Genomic DNA, 18,635 nt, shown 5'->3' on the forward strand with positions numbered 1-18,635 from the left:
TTAAGACTTTCTTGTCCAGTATAGTTTTCTCCTTCATTCATTTGAGTCCTTAATAGAATTCATGATGTGTAAGCCTGTTTTTATGTTGCATTCATTCACAAAGTATTAGAAATGCAAATTTGAGATGTATGTATCTATAAATGTCCTACTCACAGTGCTGGCAAAGAATAATTCACTCATACACACCTGTTTGCCCTGAAGCATTATTTGTTGGTGATTAGTTGCTAATAATATCAAGTCAGAAACTTTTCTATAACCATGTAACGTTACTTTCTGGTGGTACCTTACTGTAACTACATGTTAAACTACTACCTAGTAAAAAGTCTGAAAAATGACACAAAAAGTTACAATTGCATTTGTATTCTTTATCCTGGACACCACATATAACTTACAAAACTCTGGACGGATTAATGAAGTGCACAGCTGTCTTGGTCAAATAAAATACTAACCAGATAATTACAAAGTTAAAACGACTGTAATCAAAATGCATAATAAACACTGCTGAGTGTCATTATGAAAAAAAACAAATCATGACAACTGATAAATTGATAATGACAATTTTATCGTTGATAACCAATAACTGGTAACAGGGGATGAATTTACTACTTGTTAACTAATAATCCAAAAATCAATATACCCAGAATTCCAACACTAGCAATAACAACATTCATATTTCAAATAAGATATTATAAATCCAAATCTACATTCTCATCTCTATCTTAGAAAATTTATGAAAATTGAAAAGCATCAGATTTAATGTTCATCCTGTCTTTTCAGTATGAACAGCACTGATCTAAGTAAAATAACTTTAGGAAAAATAATGATTGGATAACACATCCTGATATCGATATTGTGATAAATTGTTGCAATAATTTATTTTGATAACGTTCATGTAAGAATTTAAATAATGATGAGTTATGATGATGGTAGAAGTAATAACAATAATAGTAAAAATAATAAAAGTAAAATAATAATAATAATAATAATAATAATAATAACAATAATACATAACAACCAGAATAATAATAATACAGTAAATCTTTGATGTATAAAATCAAAGATTCTCAGGAAGCTTGTGTTGATAAGGCCACAAATATTCCATAAATCTGAGAACTTCTCCCTCATTCTGGGAAAACAGAAGAAATGTTGTAGAACAAAAAATAAATAAATAAATAAACACTAACATTTGCACACTGCACTTGTACAAGACTGCATTCACGTGTCAGTTACTGTAATGAAGTGTCACTGTCAACAAAGACAATTTCTGTGGGAAACACGTAGGAAAGTTAACAGACGGGAGACACTGGAGCAACACTTGGTGCACAGCAAGTGTGTTCATACTGAGGCTACATACAACTCATCCTATCCCTGCTGGACGACACTCACCCTATGCCACTACACATCATTATCCTTTATTGGAGAATACAGGTATCTATTGGGCTGATGTGGCTGCATGTTTTGATGCTTGTTCAATTGGCTCACAGTCTTTAGTTAAATAAAAAATTCCATATACAAAGCCTGAAATAAAATAACAATAATAACACTGATAGTAAAAATACAAAACAAAAACAAATATAAAAATAAAAAGAAATAATATAATCAATATTAAAACAATTCTGATTTCTGTACAGCTTAACAATTACATTAGACAGGTATTTAAGACTAGTAGTTTCTCACTTTAAGTTTGTCGTTTTGGATATACTATATATGTAAGAGAAAATAAATTCTTCTCGGTAATCTACAATATTGAAGGAAATCAAGAAAATCTATAGTATTAACAAAATAAGAAAAGAGAAAAAGAGGACAAAAAGATTACACACACATGGGAGCAAAACATGACCCTGAGATACAGAACAGTGCAATAAGAGCCAACAGACACAGTACTTTCTTTGTTACTACAGCAATAGGCACTTGCATTCCTCACCACACCCTCAGGTAACTTGAGAGTCATACACAGACAGCAGCATAAGGCTGATCAAGCTAAGTGCTGTGTCAGTCTCAGTCAGATGCTACTTCACAGGAGTTCCAAACTGCATCGTTGCCAGAGTATCCATCATGCTTTGTTTTGCAGAGATTCAAAGTATGAGATTATGTGGAAATGCTGACAATATAGTCCAATATGTGTATGGTTAGATGAAGAGAAATAGGTCAAGTATTTCTAGTGCATTAAGTGGGAAAACTCTATCCTCATTTTTCATCTGAATTTCTGAGAAATATGTTCCTTTGCCTGAATATGCATATGCACATACATAAGTCAATGCATATATACTTAAATCTTTCATACTTTACAAACAGTCATTTCAAGCTACATACAAACAGCAGCACACATATGCAATGCTGGAGATCACAATTATATATTTCATTCTTTTAAAAAACTAATAATATCATATTTGTATACACACTCTACCCTCCTAAGCACCTTACATTTCTCGCTCTCTCTCTCTCCCTCTTTATTTATAGGATGGATGAATTAGTTTTTGGCTTCTCCCACTCTCAATGATGGGAGTACCTGTGGGCAAAGAAAATTATGTTAGGTTTATCACATCATGGATAATTAAACATTTCACATATTTCAATCCCAACAATACATTAGTCACAGAGAGAAACAAAATCTAAGATGGAAATTTGGAGACTTGTGTTAACATTACATGTAAAAAATATACAATAAGCTGAGAGGAAAATAATTATTACATACATACATATAATGAGAACTAAACTGAAACAAAATAATGTTACAGAATAACTATTGTAAACAAGGAACAATTAATATCACTCCTAATTTGTTGGGGAGTGTACAGTATCCAATTTTGATAAACAATTACTTTCCCTGCAACTATTTCAAATCTTGAATTTGCATTTCACTCTACACTCCACTAAACCAATACACAAGCTAGAATGCATATATATATATATATATATATATATATATATATATATATATATATATATATATATATATATATATATATATATATATATATATATACTTTCTTTTTCTCAATAAAAAAACGCTTAATATCTTTCAGTAACTGGAGAACAGTGATAACTATCTTCTTCATGTGACTCTTTTAGCAGGAATCAGCCTGATGGGTTATGGGTTATGAGTGGGTTATGTAATCCTGAGCTGACTGGAAGAACTAAAGTGATATAGAAATAAAGGAAAGCACCTAACTCCCTCAGCTGAGGAAAAAAAAAAAAAAAAAAAAAAAAAAAAAATCAAACACAGTGGTACAACTTGAAAGGTGTTGGGAAAGGAGTTTATAAAACATTCCCCATCAACACAAGTTAATGGCAAACACAAATAGCTGTATTTGTAAGCTTTGTAGTGCAATGTATATTTTCACATGCATGTATGTATCAAGAATTTCTTGTTATGCTGGGACAATACGGTGGCAGTGGAAAGTGTTATGTAATAAGAATAGCCATAATGTAAATAATATAAAGGCTCACTTCATAGAGGGTATTTGATTGGCAAAATGCATCCAAAAGAGCTCTGACCATGCAGCACAAACAAAATGACCCAGCACAAGACACCATGCAGGCTGTGCTTCCATGGTGTGAATGACAAGGTGCACAATGGAGGCTGAATCTTCTGACCTTTTAAACTGCTTACTCCTCATCCAACAATTATTTTTAATCTCCCCATTGACAAAAGCATTCTTGGCCACTAGGTTTCGTTTTTTCATTACCGACTTAGCACCACTGTCAACATGTTCCATTACCCATGAGAGGAAGGGAACAACTGGCTGCATCCCTGAAGCTGGGAAGGGAGAGAAGCATGTACTCTATCATCTACACAAAATTGTTCTTCGTGTGGACTCGCAAGGAAAAAGAAGACAAAGAAATCAATTATTAGTCTAAATCTGTGTTGATAATCCTGCCTTCAGTGATACATGAAGTAGATAATATATCACTCTTACCACCACCTGTAATGAGGATAATAATGAGATTAAGTTTTTATTTGTCTCTTCTATTGTACTTCCTAAGACTGTTCCTAACATTATACCTCTATCCCTTTACCAAGATGACATCCCCTGTAAAGAGGAAGTAAACAACACAGAATGCCAAAGGACACACTCTTCATTACATCCCACAAGCATTCTTTTGGATCTAAATCTACAAGGCCTTTTCACACAATGAATCCAGTGGCCACTCCTAGTTGCCTCCCATAGATTGCAACAGAAGTCTTTCATAAGAGATTTCCATGATTGCCCAGGCGAGTAACTGCTACTGACTGACCTAATTGGTAGTAGCTCACACCTGTGGGCCACATCCCTTGACCAATGGCATCCCAGTGATTGAATTTTTCCCAATGGACTGAGAGATTTCTAATTTTGTGCAGAAGGCTTATTTAAGTGTGGTGGAATGATATTTGCCATACACTATCTATGAAGAGATTATTTCTTCTGATAATTGGTTGTTGAAAAAAATGAACTCACAGAACAGCAAACCATAAATAACTCATTTTTTGCACCATTCTTGTACATAATTTTTCTTTTTTCTTTCAGAGGAACAGAAAACAAAATACATACACTCAAAAAGAATGATTAACATTTCTATACTTTGACCATTAAACTCCAGTGTATTTGATCAAGGCCAGAAGATCAACACTCTGCACAAACTTAACATAGTATAGCAAATGTTTACTGGAATGGGTGATTAAATTCTCAAACTACATGCAAGATTTTGTAGTACATATCTGGTAAGACTAGTATTGCATAATATGAAAGATAAATATCTGTTAAGCTTTAAAGATGTCTGAAAGATCAAATTTGGCATGCATATCGTAATACAAGTGTCACTGAGGCACACCCCCTCACTCATTTATATATTTGTAATACATTGTATAAATGAAAATAAAGTGGCACACATCTATCTGAAAACTGGTTCCTTTCCAAAGGTTATGTTTTCCTATATTGATTCATGTGAGAAAAATAATTTTGTTTTCAAACTTTTTGGATTTTGAATGCCACTAAGGAATAAACTGTTTGAGAACCGAGGTTCTACTGTACAGAAACATAAATAAAACAATAAAAATTTATACACAAATGGCATTATATCTTATGACATGTTAAGCTTTTGGTTAATATGAGTGCATCAATAAATAAATGAACAATTTAGGGATTTATACACTATTCTATACCTTTGTCTACACATCTTTCTAAAAACCAAAGGAAGATCCAAAGTAATTGAAAGCATTAACAAGAATGAATACAAATGCAAAGGTTAGCAGCAACATTAAATGATTGTTAAAAATAAACACTACAACAGGATGATGACAGCTGAATAATTTGTGCATGTGTTGAAAAAAAATCTTAGTACAATATGCACTATATGATTCCTGGTTATGAACTTGAAATACATGAACTAAAACATTGGCACAAATGTTGAGAAAAAAAAAAAAAAAAAACTCCAATTTTTCCATCTCTAGAGGTACACGGCTGTACCCGCCACATGATAGGTAGGACCATTGTACATAAGTATATTAATCATTAGAGAAATCTGATGCAATCTTTCATAATGTGGTGCAACATGTGTAAATGCTGACCTCGCCTTTTCCTTAAACAGGGGTTGCAGGTGCTTCCCTATTTCATAAAACTAACTAGTACGTACTTCGTTGCATTCATGATGTACTCAGATAAATAAATAATTAATATAATCTCCATAGGTAGGATGCATTTTATATAGGTATCACTACCAGTGAGAAATAAATGTAATGCACGACACAATACACCCAGTGGAGATTTCCCCCGTCACATGACCGACGCCCTTGTGTCAGCATCTTGGAGGCTGGGCGCGGTGGGCGCCGGTGACGGCCAGCAGAAAGAAGATAACCGGCAACTGGGAAGTGCAGGGTGCGTCAAGTGTGTGTGCGTGTGAACTGTGTGCTGCGGGAACTTAATGACTCTGGTGAACTCAGTGACATTACAAACATTTTCCCGAGTTTAAAACACGTTTCCGTATGTACTTGTACGTGGCGTGTGGACAGCACTTGTAAATTTGTACATAATATACTAACTTTTATATACTGAGTTTTCCTTGTACACCTGGGTTGTTAAGAAACACTAAAATTACCAGTGAAATCGCTCGGCTGGACAATAAATAAAAACAATAAACTTCATAACTTTATGTGGGCCTACAGAATCTACAGTTGGCCTGCTAACCAAACTAAGTTAAGCTTCATACAACCAAAACGCTTAACACGGAGATTGTTCTATTTCACTCATCCATTAAAGATCAGACTTAGATTCCTTCCTTCTGATCTGATAGGATTTCCATTCCTGAGTCTCCTTCAAGGCATTCAATTACCTTTTGTCAGAAGATGAGCTTGAAGTGATGCTGATGATGGATGATGGTAAGTCGTATTTATTCAATGTTAAGTTTAGCATAAATACAATCCAGGTAATACACAATGGGAGGATAGCACACCCTAATATTTATTTCTAATTGTTACATACTTACACTACTTCTGTGAACTGCCAACCGTGCACTCAAAAGATTCCCCACAGCCACTACAACCACTACATAACTAAGATTTTATGCTAAACTTTTCTTACATCTTTCCTACATCACTACATTAATTACAGCATGCATACCTTGTGGTTGCTCTATCCTACAAGACACATACAGGGATTTATTAACTAGGCAAAACAACAACAAAGAGAAGCAGCTTACCTAAAACGTGCTTTCTAGGCCTGGAGTGTATGTGGGAGCGATGTGATGCCAACAGCGGCTTGCCTCTAACACTAAGGGTAGCTAGCAGAGGGCTCTCCCCTGTCATGACCGGGGACTGTGGCTGCTGGTATAAGCATAGTCGATTTAGAAACTGTAGACATTAACTATTAGTAACTTCAATGAGATCAATGTAATCTAGTTAAATTGACAAAAGCATGCTGGTATTAAAAGTAGTCTGAATTAATGGACTTTTCTTTTATTCAAAGCAACGTTAGTTCTATAGCTTTATTCATAAGCTATAAAAACAATTGTTGAAAGCTTTAACAGTTCAGGAGATATTTATGGCAATGCTAGCTATCTATCTCAAACAATACTATGTGGTCACTGCTTCCCTCTTCAAAAACCAAAACACTTGGTATTGTATATCACAGCTGGGTTAAAGAAAAGTTCACAGTATCCCTCGATTCAGAGCTTCAGAGGTCACTGGGAGTAATTATTGTTTTGGCAACCGTCTACTATCTCCTCCTGACAATACAACGCAATTGTTGATAATCTTGTACAAAAAACAAAATTTCACTAAACAATCAGAAGTTTCAAGAATCATTAGCCTCACTGCTCATGCTCACTCTGTCTTTTAATTTCACTGTATATCATATCTACTGTGCTAAAATAGGTATCTCAGCCACTTTACTTTATGCCATTCTTTTCATACAGTTAAATCGCCTTAGAGTGTTATGAGAGTTATCTCTCAACATCTTCACTTTTCACTGGTTCACTTCTACCTGATATACCAAGCTTCTCATTCACCAAATCCTTACTTTAACCATCACAATACATTGTAGAGTATGTGTAAATGCAAGTCTGCTGTCACTGAGAGGGTGAACTCAATACATAAAAGCAGAGCTAAGATGCTTTACTACTGCTTTATGAAGCTTTAGAAAACTAAGAAAATTCAACTCTGAAAATATAACACTACAGTTTTTTTTACGAAGCAATTATGCACTAAAGACCCTTGCTTTCATGGACCTTGGTTTTCAATATTGCAGTGGAAAAAATCAACAAAATATAGAAAACCTTGATTAAAATTAGACCACTCTGACTAGCAGCTGAGTACTGGTCTGCTAACAATTAAGATCTGCCAGAATCCTCCCTCCAAAGTCATGCCAAACTATCAGTAGACTTTATGTGTTTGGCCTGGATCTATTGGCTTCTTTCATTATAAATGCCAGTTATGATAGTGATTATAATGAAGAAAATACATAATATATTGGTATACAGGCAGTACATTTTTAGACAAGTCTCCATTCTATTTCACTGATCAAGAATCTGAACTCAGTCTTGACATAAGTAAGGTTCATATCTGTCGCCTTGGGTGAAGCATGGTGTGGAACACGAAAAAAAATAATGTGACAAATATGAGCTACACTTCACTTGGGTATGCATCTGATATGATAATGCAACAAGGTAAGGTTTACAACACTTCTGAAAATTATAATCTCTTTAGTGTTCCTCATACCTTTCCTAGCTTTCAGTCCATGAAATCAAGGGTACACAATAGAAGCAATAACTGATGCTCCATAAAACCTTCCACCATTACTCACAACATCCTGAACAAGAGAAAGAGTTCCCTCAGTTGAATCCCTTCTTTTGGCTAGAACAGCTGCCCTCCCTCCATGTGGGCCTACATTACTCTGCAAGTATGCAAGGATGTCAACAAGTACATACCAATTTTGTATTACAAAGTGGACTCTTCAACCAGGATACAAAGGAGGCCTCACTGTCCCTGATAGTGTGTGTGTAATCATATACACAGTAAATTAAATGACAAAGGACAAGATTCATCCCAATGTAGTGTTTATTATAGCAACTAAAGAACCTATGGGAAAAATTTATTGGATTCATGGAACTAGAGAGAAAAAAAAAAAAATAAATAAAAAAATAAATAAATAAAATAAAATAAAATAAAATAAATATGAGCACAGCTGCACTACTATATTTGAGAAAACAACATATATATTAAGCACTCTCCCAAGTATGTCCACACTTTCCTCTAAAAATGTTCATATATCCTTTGGTGCAGCTATTGTCAATGGTCAAGTCACATGCCACACACACTTCCACTGTGTTCAATACTTTCCCTTCACTGTCAGTCTCCCAATCAGCTTAGAATCAATCAGGTGTTTAGTTAAATAAGGAGAACAGAGTATTTATGACTGAAAACAAACAACAAAAGTGAAGTGGAAGTGAGTACACATTACTTGACTTCAGATCATGAATGTACAAAAGTTAAGTAGATGATTATGAATGTTTTACAAATATCCTTCTTAGTGCTTTTAGTCAAAACTTAAAGGGACAGTAAAGTGATGCCAAAGAAGCTTCTGCCTCCTATCTCTATTTTAGTCCTTCTCTGAATAAATAAATAATTCAAGACCTCTTACCTTGCATGAGGTGGCGTCGCTGTTATCAGAAATGGGTGGGAGAAAGGATATGTGTCGTGACCACACTGAACTGGCTTCCTCCTCTACCTCCAGTTCCTGATCATCACCCCGAGTTTCCTGGATTGTTCCCTGCCGGCTGATGTGCTGCAGTCTTTCTTGAAATCTGTAAGCAGACTGTGAACAGTGTGTTGCAAAAGCAAACATAGCTAGATACAGAGATAGGTTAGGAGAGACGGTGGTGTAGTGGATAAGGTGATGACCATGGGATCGGGCAGATGTCCATGCATAGGTATGAATCCCACCATGTACCGGCTTGAAACTTTGTAATTTGTCGAGTGGTTTAAAGTTATCTGCGTCATCATGATACCTCAAGATGGAGGTGTAATTGCCTTATACCATAGATGTGCTTGGGTGGTGATAGGGGCCCTAATATGAGTACCACTATAAATGAAATTGCCTGTGCCGCTAATGGATAGAAGCTGGACAGCGTTTCCCAAACTCTTCAAGTATACCGGGATAGCGTTTTCCATACTCTTCAAGTATACCTACAGGCGCTAAAGGCTATGACATAAAAAGCTGTACATTAGAGGCAGTATGGGTGATATGGACAACAGCAATAAATATAACTGTACATTCACTCTATAATACAGAGACAATCCAAGCTGGGACAGTTAGTATAGAGCTCATATGGCTGTCTGTCCTTCCCCTGAGTTAGTCGATGTGCCTGAAGGAACATGAAGAAAGTAAATTGAGTAATTCAAGATGTCAATGTAGCACTAGAGTCACAATGAGGTATACTGCATGCCCTTATATTTCTTGTCCAAAACAATACTTTACACAAGAGCCTCATGAATGCACAACATATACTGTATACTGCACTTTTTATAAAGTTTTCTTTGTAGTTATAAAAATAAACATATGCATGACTGAAACAAGAAATTATGCAATTTAATTTTGATCTTGTAATCACAAGAGCTGGGCAATGCAAATCAAAACTAACTTCCACACATGTAAATACACAGACACATCTGACAACTGTAATGCATTGTTTACTATGCATACAAAAGCCTTTTCCTCTTTACTTCTACACAATACATAGAAAACACTGACCTAGCACGGGAATGGTATGATGAGGTAGATGCGGGTCGCTGTTCAACCCCGCTGGTGAGAGCCTCCACTTTCATGGGGGTGAGGAGATGGTTGGCAGTTTTTGATGACACTGGTCTATGTACAGGCGTCCTTGGGGTTGTCAAGGAAGGAAGGGAAATTTGTGACTTGAAAGACTGTGCTGAAGATCCTCTAGTGGTTGAGGCTGAGGAAGTACGGCTCCTCCCTCTGTCCTCGTGGTTCTGCAAGACCTTGGGAGAAACCTGTAACAAGTCTTCTAGTTCCTCTTGGTGAACATCTGGCACAGAGCAGCACTTTGTAGTCTGTTGGCAGCACTGAGTGGCCGACGCATACTGCTCAAAGGCCTGTTTGCACTGTGGTTCCTTCCATATGCTCCACTATTGGGTCTGTGTAAGGCATCTGATGGCACTGGAAACTTTGGCTTTGTCCTAACTAACTCTTCACTCACTTTTCTATTAAACATCTGATTCCCTACTCTAGATCCTTTAGTGCTGGACTCCCTTGAGAGAGACGAGTATTGCACAGACTGTTCTATCACATACTTTGCATACTGGTGAAGAAGAGGCTCAATAATCCCTGTCATGGATGACCATAGTTTGTCAAATAGCATTATTAAGACTTGCTCTTTCAAAACTTCTGGGTCATTTGATCCACTACAGACTCTGCTACTGGGGGCCTCCCTCTTTGGATTGGCTCTTTCCTTGGTCTGGTTGGCACTGTTGCAGGTTACTAGGGGCAGCAAGTGATAGAAATCACCATCTTGAGCAATTGTTTCTTCTTCACCTTCATAATCACTCTCTTGAGATCTAGAAACAAAAGAATGCATTAAAAATCTTATAGATCTGTACTGGGTCTTCATCGTCTTTAAATGAAGGAAAGAATATGTTTATGGCTCTTTGGTTGTAACTTAAAGAAGTGACTATATATTACATTTTCAAGAAAGCTGCCATTACATCTTTGAATGTAGTCGTCATACTTTTCACAAAAGAAGCTCCAAGAGTGAAAGGAGACATATACTTACTCAGCTTCAGTGTCTAAACAGTGGTCAAGGATGTTCATCATTTCAGAAGAAAGCTGATAACCTCTGATCCTGAAATGTAAAATATAAACCAATGATATGCAACATGAACCACATGGCTAATACAGTCATGAAAAATAATTACACTGTTAATTATTAATCTACTGGTAAAGCTTATAAATATTCTCACCTGAAGTGAGGAAACTGATCCACCCAATCTAGGCATTCCTCCTGTAGTTCTGGGGAAGGTTGGTGAGGTGCTGGCCCACTATGGGTGACCAATCTACCACTGTCATAAAAAATCTCTGAACTGACATCTTCTACATCAATGACTTGATCTGCAGTCAAAGAACTCTCAGAGTCACTAGTGCTAGTCAGTCTTGAAAGGTTGTGGAAAGCATTTTTTGAGATTACTTCCTGAAAGTTTCCTGCAGATTTTAGAGGATGATCAATGTTCTTGATAAAAACTGGGGAGTTAGAGCTACTGCTTGTTTCAAGTGAGTATGGTATGGGAGACAGTGGAGTTTCTTCTTTGTAGAGCAGGGAATCAAGCTGATCAAACAGTGCTCCAACTTGTCTTGTGGCTTCACCCTCAAACTCATCATCTCCCCACGAGAGTGATGACTCACTCCTGCTGTCAAAGTCATCCAGTCTTGAATGCCTGCAAATTGTAACCCATAGTAAACCAAAGATGATGATGCAATGTTATGAAAAGTTACAGGTGATAAGTTACAGATCACTAAAACCCTATTTACAGTAACCAGGATGCATGAATGTCCTAAAAAGCTGAGGACTAAATAATTGAAAGGCATTAACTACATACTCATACACATATTGTACAGACTTAAATTCACTGACATATGTATTTGTAAAATAAATAACGACATGCCATTAGACTTCTTTTTCTTTTCTTTCCTTCACATAACTATCATGAATATTACTCTTCAAGAATACAGAATCCAATCAATTATTCTGTTACCTCTCTGTCTCTTTGTGCCTCTCTTCAAAGGGCTTGAATGGTGGATACTTCTTGACATAGAGGACTGGTGGGGTGCAGGGAGGTGTGTTAATTGGGGTGACATCACTGTCCTCAGCTCCATGGTCCTCTCGTATGTCCAGACACCGTAACTCCTCCTCCAGGTCCTCCTCATCTTGAGTCATCATCATTCTCTAGATGTTCAGGTCAACATCATACATCAACCAACACTACATCATTACTGAAAAAAAAAAAAACAAATTCCTTAATTCATCGTGCTGTGTCTATTATCCTGAAGCGAGTCATAAACACTCACACAATATCTAAATAACATGAAAATAAATTAAAACAGGAAAGGACAACACAAAACTAATATTACTAAAAATTAATTCTTGTCATGAGCAGGAAATGGCCAAGGCTGCAATTTTGTCAGTGTTACCATCTATATGATTAGTATAGTTTTTGCAGAATTAAGTACGATGAATTAGTACGGGAAAGCCCAGCCCTGCCCAACACCACTCTGTCTATTCTAAACTGGCCACTAGGTTTTGAGGAAAACAGTGGTCTATCCTTGTGATATATAATTGTATGTATTAATCAACAGAAAATAAGTATTAGGTATATACATTAAATTAATTATATCATCAATAAGGTAACCAAATTATCCACTTCCTCAGACTGAGACCCATTAACTAGTTTAGAATAGACAGACTGTAACAATGAGATCTCTGGTGTGTGGGACGAAAGTTTATAAACTTTTAATCACATTACATCCAGTTCTTTATAAGTTTTGTCATACTAGATACTACATAACTTTTGGCAACCAGAAAATTATAAATACATGAAAACACTTGATGCAATTCTGATATTACCTGCATTGACAAACTCTTCCCAGGCCATCATAAACTAACTACACAGGCGACACACATAAATTCAAACAAACAAATGTAACCCACATCCTACCTTAAAAAGTAGGGCCAGGACAGATAACAACTTACCTATTTAATCCCTTCCCGGTGGCAGGGCAGATGAGCAAACTATCAAATAAAAAATCGTCTATATATAGATGCTACCGACTTTTATCCATACATCTATATATAGTTTCCCTGCAAATGGGTACTCGTGATTGACATCTATACACAGACTCTGCTACGAAACTGAACAAACAATTGAGTCTGCATAAAGACTGCTGCAAAACTAAGCAAGTGACAGATCTATATAGACTCTGCCGCAAAACTGAACAAACAATAATTGAATCAATATATAAGTGTTGTTTATGTTTGATTGGTGATAATATATGTCAATATACTTGTGTGAATGTTTTAGTTACTCATCCAGGACTTGTGACCTGTATGTAGTTTACTTCCACTCTTCTTTGTATTTCTTTCACATATGTACTTGTTTTGTACCTATTCATTTTTAGGCAATGTTGCTAGCATGTGGTACAGTTCTTTCTCTTTGACATGATAGGCAAATGATAAAAATAAGTGCAAATAATGCAAATATTTCCAGTATTAGCTGTTGTGTGTAGCACATCCACCATCAACAAAGCACAAGCAGTGACCGGCCTTGAGAGCCCATGTTGACCAGTGTTTGGGTGTATGGGATGCCAAATAATGATTTATTTTATGAATTTTGTTACTTGTAAGGAATCGTCCATATACAGATGACACAACTTAGTCAAGTTAAATAAGAACAAGCATCTATACATAGATGATCCTACAAAAAGTCCTGTTTTCGAAACGCCTATATATATAGATCCTCCGCCGGGAAGGGGTTAGCACTAGGTACCATGCTAGCTATACAAGCAAACATTCCCAAACATGGATAACAAAGTAAACCCAAGAGATTAAATACATAAACACACACACAGTATCTCCACCACCACTCTATCATATACATAACATACAGGACACTAAACTTTCCATCTATTCTTAACTTTCTCTTCCCACTAACTGAGCGAAGTAAATAAGAAGGGAAGACAGATATATCATGTGATACCTTCAAAACTGTATAGTATACAGAGTATTCTCACAGCACGTATATCTTTCATGCATTATGAAATTTACCTTACCCTACAAATTCCTGTGTGAAGCATGAGTGGTAATTTTACAGTTTTAACCAATATACTCTATCTTGTATTTCTTTTTCCTTATGTCTAACAAGCTTGGGGACCTCCTGGGAAAGCGGAGTTTTAGGGTGGGAAACCAAACCTAACCTAAATTCTTTTCTAAAGTTATTATTAATTTCCGATAGGGTAAAATGGGGTTAGAAATGATCGTATAAGTGTGATCTAGACCGTGAGAATGAGTAGAGTTACATGTGCTGCATTGGTTGAAACTGCAATAATAACGAAGCCTTCTCAAATCACTATTTCCTCAGTGAGCAAAAATAATCAAAATTAAAGATCTTAATCAACGTAAACATAACCTAACCGAACCTTCGAATAAAAACGCTGACATTAATTAAACCTTACCCGATATTAGTGTGATTATAGATTTTTCTCAGAGTGTTAGTGCGTGTCTTACTTAGTGTTATAGAGCTAGGAAGCAAGTGGCAGAGAGTGAGGGAGGGCTCGGCGGCTCCATGACAACACCCGCACCTCGCCGCGCACAAGAATGTAAACAAGTGGCGCCGTTCGGGGAGATGTGATCCGCATTCTGTCTCGTCACTTCCACCCACGACTTCTCTATATAGTGTCGTATAGTAGATATTATCTCAATTTCTTCATGGTTATCGTAATTGATTCTTTTATAATATTTTGCTTTGTATTTCCAAAGCAGATTTGATTTCTATTGGTAATATAAAAAAAAACCTCCGAGTTATTAGTGCTATCATAACCTGATTTCTACCTACAGTAGTATCTCTGATAGAAAGTAGAAAAAAAAAAATCTAAAATCAGTGTTTAATTTTAACCTAAATATAAATCCTGAAAGTAAGAACCTGTTTAGGCAAGAAATTTTTCGCCGAATTCGCCGAAGAAATTACTACTCCATTGAGAATCTTCATACACAATCACAACTTACACGAGTTTATTGCTGCCGATACAAAGGCCTGACCCAGAAGAAATTCTGCGTCACCTGTACCATCAAGATCATATGATCAATGAATAACATATTTTGCGTCTCATGTAGAGGACGAGAAAGAAAGAAGAAACGACTTTAATACATTTTATTGGTTTTACTCAACTCGTACAAAAATTGATTGGCCATTTGGATTATAAAGATTTGCCGGATTATATCATCAGCTACACCAACAGACGCCAATGGCACCACGAGTCTCTTCTTCCATCACCGTCATCAGCAGTCACCTGTTTAGTCATCCAGCAGACAGCCAGCCATGTGCACCATCAATGTCTTCACTGAATGTTTAACTTCTCTATCACATGTCACGTCTTCCGCTGTGTTTACTGAAAAAAAAAAAAAAAAAAAAAAATAATAATAATTTGAACCATGGAGATTGATATAGATTATAAATCGATAGAGAGAGAGAGAGAGAGAGAGAGAGAGAGAGAGAGAGAGAGAGAGAGAGAGAGAGAGAGAGAATTGCATGGCTCCAGGTCCCCTCACCGAAGTGAGTATTAGCCCCTCATTGTCGCCTGGGTATCACATGTGACCATATTAATGCTGTAAAGCAACAGATTAATGTTCGCCTGGATTTGTTCTAGCTAGCAGATTAATGTTCTGTAAAGCAACAGATTAATGTTCTGTAAAGCAACAGATTAATGTTCTGATTAAAAGCAACAGATTAATGTTCTGTAAAGCAACAGATTAATGTTCTGTAAAGCAACAGATTAATGTTCTGTAAAGCAACAGATTAATGTTCTGTAAAGCAACAGATTAATGTTCTGTAAAGCAACAGATTAATGTTCTGTAAAGCAACAGATTAATGTTCTGTAAAGCAACAGATTAATGTTCTGTAAAGCAACAGATTAATGTTCTGTAAAGCAACAGATTAATGTTCTGTAAAGCAACAGATTAATGTTCTGTAAAGCAACAGATTAATGTTCTGTAAAGCAACAGATTAATGTTCTGTAAAGCAACAGATTAATGTTCTGTAAAGCAACAGATTAATGTTCTGTAAAGCAACAGATTAATGTTCTGTAAAGCAACAGATTAATGTTCTGTAAAGCAACAGATTAATGTTCTGTAAAGCAACAGATTAATGTTCTGCAAAGCAACAGATTAATGTTCTGTAAAGCAACAGATTAGTGTTCTGCAAAGCAACAGATTAATGTTCTGTAAAGCAACAGATTAATGTTCTGTAAAGCAACAGATTAGTGTTCTGCAAAGCAACAGATTAGTGTTCTGCAAGGCAACAGATTAGTGTTCTGCAAGGCAACAGATTAGTGTTCTGCAAGGCAACAGATTAGTGTTCTGTAAAGCAACAGATTAGTGTTCTGCAAGGCAACAGATTAGTGTTCTGCAAGGCAACAGATTAGTGTTCTGCAAGGCAACAGATTAGTGTTCTGCAAGGCAACAGATTAGTGTCCTGGAAGACAACAAATTAAAATAATTACCTTGGAGAATGTTGTATTTGCTATCTTTGATCTGAACATCAATTACGCCTGCTCTTTCTTAAGCATTCCTCTCGTACTTCCAACTCAACTTCGTCATTACTGGAAAACGTGCTGGTCAGTGACACGCGCCACCTCTATTCAGATTCAATGCATCACTCGCACATTCCTGGAAAAAAAAAAAAAAAATCAATGCACATAAGTTGCGGCATATTGTAATTAATGAATGATAAATAACACGTAATTTGCAGTTACTTACTCTATATGAATGACTCCGCAGCACTCCTTTCCTTGGCTTACTGCCATACAACTCTCATTGCACCCGCTCTGCGGCAACTTCGACTGACATATCTGTAAGTACTCAAAAGCAATTAAGGTGTACCTGTAAGGAAAGAAGGGTTAGGAGCCTAGCAACCTATCAACCTAACGCCTAGGAAAAAGTCTTCACTTTCCTTGACACCGAAGAGAAGCTCCCGCGCTGTCCCACGCAGTCCCGCGATGAGCTGTGACATGGTACTTACCTGTGAGAAGAAAAAAGACATTAATATCATGGCTCTAGATCTAATCAGATTATAATCACTATATGAATGATAAATAAGTAACGTGGCTCTTGATCCACTGTATGTAACTGCAAGCATTACTTACATTAACGATGCGAAGAAGGGAGGAGTGAGGTTTGGGCCAAATAGCACTACCCGGAATGCTCGCAAACCCGCCGGCACTCCCGCGTCACTCACAAACCAACGCCACGAGAAGACTGGAGGAATGTTCTGAGTAAAGCGTTCTTGGTTCCGATCTCTCCGATTCCATGGTTCTACATTTGACTAACACATCTAAAGATCACATCTGCACATTTTCCTCATAGTATAGGGTGGGGCAAGGTTTTGTTTAAACTCATATCTATTTATACAAGCAGAGAAATGAACAAAACTATGGGAGATTTAGACAATATGATAATATTTCAAGCGCGCTCTCTTTCGGACACAGACTGAGTCCAGTCACGTGACTAATCTTACCCAACTTTACCCCAACTACCCCTCCTCCAACCTGCTCCCGCAACCACTTCGCCATCTCACGATCCCTTAATATTCGATCACCACAGCTCACCGATATTCTTTGTTCAGTTGCAGTGTGTGCATGTCATCATATCTATCTCCATCCCGATGAGTAAAAAAATAATGCTAACAATCGCCCTTATGATCCCAAAAAACACTTAAACAACATTCGATTGCAGCGAATCTGGTCACCAACTAACAACCATTACATCATTCTATGCACTAACACATCCATTCACTGCATAATCACGATAACTTCCTGCATCGATGTATGTACTTAACACAATCCACCACCACATAAGGGAAGTATTTAAATAGGGTACAAACCAAAGAAACTCTTATGTAATGAAAGAAATCTAGCTAGCCTCTACGTAAGACACACAGTCAGCTGCCTAGGCACACCAACTCTGTTAGAACTAATGCAGCTGAACTTCTGAGTAAAAAAGTCTCGTGATGTATTCTAAAACACTCATCTAAGGTACTTAAATGTTAAATTCATTTCTCTGTAGGTGATTCAACATTGCATCGAGACATGCAGTGGTCAACAGGAGTCCAACCCTGAGTGAGGCTAGTGACGTGGTGTGGATGGGGGATAGAAGTTGCGGAGGGGGGCGGGGTAAGGTAGGAAGCAAGATGGGCGACGTGGGTATAGTCACGTACGCCTACCTTTACTAATGACACAGGACTATTGCGAACAGATATACATTATTGGGAATACAACTTATTGTTTTAATGAAGCACAGTCTTTGAGTAATGATAGAAGAGAGAACAGCAACGAAGTAAAGCGTGATCAGATAAGGTTACTGGTGCGAGAACAATAGAAAATTAG

The 18,635-nt window shown here is 36.7% G+C and overlaps 1 protein-coding gene and 1 long non-coding RNA gene across 2 annotated transcripts; both read right to left on the reverse strand.

Moving 5' to 3' along the window:
• Nucleotides 1–344: 344 nt before the first annotated feature.
• On the reverse strand, nucleotides 345–14,860 carry LOC123504132. Its single transcript, XM_045254456.1, is given in 11 exon segments — nucleotides 345–2,509; nucleotides 3,598–3,760; nucleotides 6,676–6,799; nucleotides 8,277–8,366; nucleotides 9,114–9,276; nucleotides 10,224–10,530; nucleotides 10,533–11,047; nucleotides 11,263–11,331; nucleotides 11,450–11,920; nucleotides 12,239–12,476; nucleotides 14,712–14,860. Coding segments are annotated over 10 exon segments (2,106 nt in total). The 5' UTR covers nucleotides 12,427–12,476; nucleotides 14,712–14,860; the 3' UTR covers nucleotides 345–2,493.
• A 2,012-nt stretch (nucleotides 14,861–16,872) lies between these two features.
• On the reverse strand, nucleotides 16,873–17,501 carry LOC123504208. The gene is made up of 3 exons (XR_006674753.1): nucleotides 17,397–17,501; nucleotides 17,011–17,272; nucleotides 16,873–16,920 (listed from the first exon to the last, which is right to left on the reverse strand). It is a non-coding gene; the product is annotated as an uncharacterized LOC123504208 (long non-coding RNA).
• Between the last annotated feature and the right edge of the window lie 1,134 nt (nucleotides 17,502–18,635).

This window comes from Portunus trituberculatus, chromosome 15 (genome assembly GCF_017591435.1).
Source record: "Portunus trituberculatus isolate SZX2019 chromosome 15, ASM1759143v1, whole genome shotgun sequence".
Taxonomy (NCBI): domain Eukaryota; kingdom Metazoa; phylum Arthropoda; class Malacostraca; order Decapoda; family Portunidae; genus Portunus; species Portunus trituberculatus.